The 5,554-nt window shown below is 45.5% G+C and overlaps 1 protein-coding gene across 1 annotated transcript; it reads right to left on the bottom strand.

Annotated features, from left to right (window-relative positions):
- Positions 1-2,975: 2,975 nt before the first annotated feature.
- Positions 2,976-3,478, bottom strand: LOC143925569 (mapk-regulated corepressor-interacting protein 1-like). The gene is made up of 2 exons (XM_077450046.1): positions 3,112-3,478; positions 2,976-3,048 (listed from the first exon to the last, which is right to left on the bottom strand). Exons 1-2 carry the CDS (start codon positions 3,338-3,340, stop codon positions 2,984-2,986), a joined length of 294 nt encoding a protein of 97 aa, XP_077306172.1. The 5' UTR covers positions 3,341-3,478; the 3' UTR covers positions 2,976-2,983.
- Positions 3,479-5,554: the final 2,076 nt, after the last annotated feature.

Raw genomic sequence — 5,554 nt, forward strand, 5'->3', positions numbered from 1 at the left:
AGCAAAGAGTTCAAGGTTCAAGACGGGATCATCCAAGGAATTGCTCAGAGAGCTGTCCAGCATTCCAGGTGGCTCAACAAGAAGAGACATTGCCCAACACATTGGAGGTCCCAGGTTAAAGTCCAGTTCCTGACATCACTCACATTTAAAATGTGGCAGCCTGAATATTTTTCAGTGGGACACCACCGCTATGATCTCACCTTAGCTGATGTGCATTCCAATTATCGGATGTTGCAGCCCTGATGTGACATCACTGGAACCAGAAGTGACCACCGAAGCCTCCACCTCTATGTTTTTCGCTACCCCGGCATGATCAGGAAGCTTGGTTTTATTAACAAGCTAAATTAAATTAAGAGGGGCAGTGGGGTGGGACATTTACCCGACTCCAATCTCTGATTGAGTGTCACTCTTTCCCAAGGATCACCTCTGAAGCACCTCTTGACACCCATCAGCTCCTCATTTTGGGTAAATACCCCTTTTTTTTTTCTACTCCTCTTAATAACCCCTCCTATTGGCAGTTCCCTTTTAACCCTGTCACATAGGTCCTGCACCTATGCTTCTAGACTCTTTTGCACATGACCCTTCGAGATCATGTGAGACCAGTGCACTTTCAAGGTTCTGATGGCATATAATTGAATATCAGGCATTGAGCCGTCAAATAAAACATTTTTAATGAGTGCCCGGAGCTTAGTTTTAAGAATTGTTTCTGACAATAACCTTAAGAAGCCTCCGTCGTTCCTTACAAGTAGAAATGTAATTTTTCATTCGCTTTTTAATAGTGTATGCTCCATAACAGAATCGTATATTTCACCTTTGAAGTGGGCTTAACAGTCTCCAGCAGGCTCCTCATCTACCCTCCAAAAGACATCACACCAGGTGACACAGAGACATCAAGGAAGAGAGTCTGTATGATGAAGACATTTAATCAGAAGGCTTTTCTCCTCAATTCACTCCGTACAAGGATAGAGAGCACTAATAAGGAATTAGATAAAAGTAGTAGCGTCAATTTTTTTTTGTTCATTGAGGAAAGAATGTTTCACAGAGGGGCTAATTAATTATATTCTGGACTATTACAGTTTTGTTAAAATTCCTCCTTCCTTGCTAATGACATGAAATTCCCGATCATTTATTTATCAATATTGGGTGATTTGGAAGTAGATCAAATAGCTAATGAAGTCCAATATCAGTTTACCAAAAAAAAAAACAAAGATTAAGAGTAGAACACAACAAAAATCAATGGTCTCCCCTTTCATAGGGCTTTTTAGTGATAATAGATGCTTAGATTGCATCAGTGGAACATGCAACGTGACTAATAAAATGGGTTAGTCAATTAAGTATGCACGAGAGGCCATTGTAGAAAAACGATAGTGGTGGAACACTTGCAGAAATTAATGTTTTGGACGAAAAGAGTAATCTAAGTCAAGATTTTTTTATTTATTTTTTTTGCTTTTTTTTTTGTTTTAATCTTTAATAGAAGGAGTAGTTTGGATGGTATCGCAGGACAACAGCTGAACACGGTATGATGAGCCATTTAATAGCTAGTTGACCTATGGTGCTGGGATTAAACATGAGCCCAGCTACCGCATAAATATACAATACCACCCTCAAAGTCAGAATCTCAGTTGGATAAATAATTATTAAAAAGGGGAGCTTCAATCGTTTTTTTGTTGGGCTTTAGATGCACGGGTGGAAGGGAAAGGACAAACTAAGGTATAGGGGAAGCGTTTTCTCCTCTTACTGGGGAAGGGAAGATAAGTAAGGAGGGGGGAAGGGGCAGGGCTGGACTGGGAAAGAAATTTGGCCCTGGACTTCATCCAGACCGGCCCACTTACATTTTGAGTGTCCCATCAGCAGCCCCTTACATCAGAGTGTCTCAACAGCACCCCCTTACATCAGAGTGTCTCATCATCGCCCCCTTACATCAGAGTGTCTCATCGGCACCCCCTTACATCAGAGTGTCCCCTGAGCAGCCCCCTTACATCAGAGTGTCCCATCAGCACCCCTTACATCAGAGAGTCTCATCAGCACCCCCTTACATCAGAGAGTCTCATCAACGCCCCCTTACATCAGAGTGTCCCATCAGCGTCCTTACAGCAGAGTGTCCCATCAGCGCCCCCTTACATCAGAGTGTCCCATCAGCGCCCCCTTACATCAGAGTGTCCCATCAGCGCCCCCTTACATCAGAGTGTCCCATCAGCACCCCCTTACATCAGAGTGTCTCATTAGCAGCCCCCTTACATCAGAGTGTCTCATTAGCAGCCCCCTTACATCAGAGTGTCTGATTAGCAGCCCCCTTACATCAGTGTCCCATCACCAGCCCCCTTGCATCAGAGTGGCCCACTGAGCCATCGGCCCACCGGGAAACTCCCTGTAGTCCCAATGGCCAGTACATGCCTGGGAAGGGGTGATGCAGAAAAACTATGCCTAGTCCACACAGTACATTCTCAAAGAAGATTCGTTCTGTCAGTAATGGACGACCAAATGGAAAAGGACGAAAGTGAGTCCCAATTGTGCCAGTCGGAAAAAGTCGAGCAGCTGTAAGCCCCTGTACACACGGTCGGAGATTTTGACAACCAAATCCGTCGGATTTTGTCCGTCGGATTTTGTCCGTCGGATCTTGTCCGAAACTGTTGCATACACACGGTCGGACAAAGCTGTCGAAAAAAATCCGATCTTTCAGAACATGATGAACGTAATTTCGTTACGATGGGACTACATTCAGGCTAGTAGCCAATAGCTTTGATGTAGGAATTTGATCTGAGCATGCGTGGCACTTGGTCCGATCGAAATTCTCTACACACGATCAGATTAGGTCCGACCGGCCCAGTTGGTCGGGAAATATTTCCAACAAGTTGGAAAATTGGGTCCGACGGATATTCGGACAGAATCAGTCATACCACACACAGTCGGATTATCCAACAACACGGTCCGATAGGACACATTCCGACGGATTCTCCGACCGTGTGTACAAGGGTTAAGAAAGTTATGACTTCTTGGGGTCCTGTGTGCTTCTCCTCTTCAGGTCGTTAAGATCAACTGGTTTGAAAGCTTTTTTTTTTTTTTTTGAACATTCTAGTTGCCAGGCTGGTTCTAAAGCTTTGAGTCACTGACATTTCAGGTTGTTGCTTGGTTGCTTTTCCACATACTCTTCCACAAATCCACGGTCCCCGCCAGACACTTGGTTCCTCAGGTCCCGCTCCACACTCTGCCATGCATCGTAAATGAAACATACATTCTCCTCATGAGCTGGTGTGAATATCTCGCTGCTGCTTGGAGAGCGTGTGCTGCTTGTGGGGCGCTTGCCGTTATAAACTACATGGGACACCGGAGAGCTGGTCATTGCTGGTCTGTCAGAGGAATGCCAGGAAAACGATTGTCCTGGAAAGTCTAACAGGAGAATCACTGTTGCTGTTTTCTCCGGTTCCCAGCTGGCAGGGCCGGAGAGGAAGTGACGTCACCTCAGGCGGGTGCACGCCCACGGGAGGCCATGCATGGGGCCTAAGACAAGATTTTTTTTTTTTTTAAGCTCCTAGTGGGCACTAGGTATCACTGTGGCTCCTCAAAAAGAGAAAATACCCGCAAACATTATAAAATGAATAAACAAATCCACAAAGTGACCACATACAGGTGCATCTCAAAAAAAAATTGAATATCATCAAAAAGTTAATTTCAGTAATTCAAATTAAAAAGATTGTTATTACAGAAATGTTGGCTTAGTGAAAAGTATGTCCATGTACAGTATAGTATGCACTCAATACTTGGTCTGGGCTCCTTTTGCATGAATTACTACTACATCAATACGGAGTGGAATGGAAGCGATCAGCCTGTAGCATTACTGAGGTGTTATGGAAGCCCAGGTTGCTTTGATAGCGGCCTTCAGCTCATCTTCATTGTTGGGTCTGGTGCCTCTCATCTTCCTCTTGACAATACCCCACAGATTCTCTATGGGGGTTTAGATAAGGAGATGTTTGCTGGCTAATCAAGCATGGTGATACCATGATCATCAAACCAGGTTGTCAGACACCGATGTGACCACAAATGTGTGGACTGCAACAGAGAGTACCAAACACAGATAAAGTGTAATGCCGTGTACACACGATCGGAATTTTGGTCGGAAAAAGCTCTGATGGTTTTCCCCGACGGAATTCCGAAGGGATTTCGCTCAAGCGGTCTTGCATACACACAGTCACACCAAATTCCGACCGTCAAGCACGTGGTTACATACAACACGTATGACGGGGCTAGAAAAAGGAAGTTCAATACCCAGTAGCCAATAGCTTCCATCTCCTAGTTGAATCTGAGCATGCGTGAGTTTTTGCACGTCGGAATTGCATACACACGATTGGAATTTCCAATAGAAAGTTTGAACCCCTTTAACACGCTCTCAAATTTTTGCTGGAGGGAATTCAGATAGCTAAATTCCGATGGAGCGTACACACGGTCGCATTTTCTGATGAAAAGCTCTCATCGGTTTTTTAGCTGGCTGAAAATCCGATCGTGTGTACGCGGCATAAATAATATGATTCATTAAAATATAAGTGAATAACAAAGAAAACACACCTCCAATACAGTAAATACAGTAATTGTACCAGTGAACCAACAACCAGTGAACACAAAACAAACGACAGTCTAAATCCAATATGTACAGATCATGGGATAACCAAATCTAAATCGTACCAGAGCCAGGGTCAAACACAGGAAATCAAGCAGAGGGGAGCTCGGAACAAGACAGGACAGGGAAAGGGAACCAGGAGACTGACTGAGTGGGTATGAAGAATTCAGGTTGCAGGATCAGGGTCAGAGTCCAGGAACAGGAGACGCGATGTAGGCTTCAGGAACACAGATGGGGGCACAAGTAGGAAAATACCAAGGCAAAGTGTAATAGCATTCACCAGGTTTAAATATGATGCCTGGTTGAAGGGGATGATGTCAGCTCCTGACTGCCGAGAGACACCCACTGGTGGACACCGGAACTGCAGCCTAAAGATCTGGGAGCACAGTGCCACCAGCAGGTGAATTCTCTCCCCACTGTCAGCCTCCAACTGCTGAGACACACCCGCTGCTTGACACCGGAACTGCAGACAATAGATCTGGGAGCCACAGTGCCACCAGCAGGTGAAACCGCCAGTAGAAGGAGCTGTGAGCCCCGAGCACATAGCCTGTATGTTCTACACTCTGTGTCTGGATCCTTGCTGAGCACTACTGACGTCACTTCCGCGTTCCAGGGTGGTTAGCGTGGAGCTTCCCACACCATGTACAACACGGATTAGCTGCTAAAACAACCAGGACTAACATCCTTACAGCAAAAGGACTGCCAGCAGAGCCTGCACCGTATCACCAACACACTCCAGGATTTTTTAACCTTTGATGGACATCACCACTTTATGAACCTGCAAACCAGTTCGGCATCTGACGGATACCCCTAGATCAACTTTTGAGGGATAGATTTTGGCCGTCTATCCACTTTGGAGCTAGCTGCCTGGAATCGTGGTCTCCTACTGATGTGGACGTGGATCCGAGCCCCAGTCTGGGTGTTATCATCAAGTCGGGCACC

Source organism: Lithobates pipiens, unplaced genomic scaffold (assembly GCF_037356315.1).
Source record: "Lithobates pipiens isolate NorthernLeopardFrog02 unplaced genomic scaffold, aLitPip1_a1.2 Scaffold_22, whole genome shotgun sequence".
NCBI lineage: Eukaryota > Metazoa > Chordata > Amphibia > Anura > Ranidae > Lithobates > Lithobates pipiens.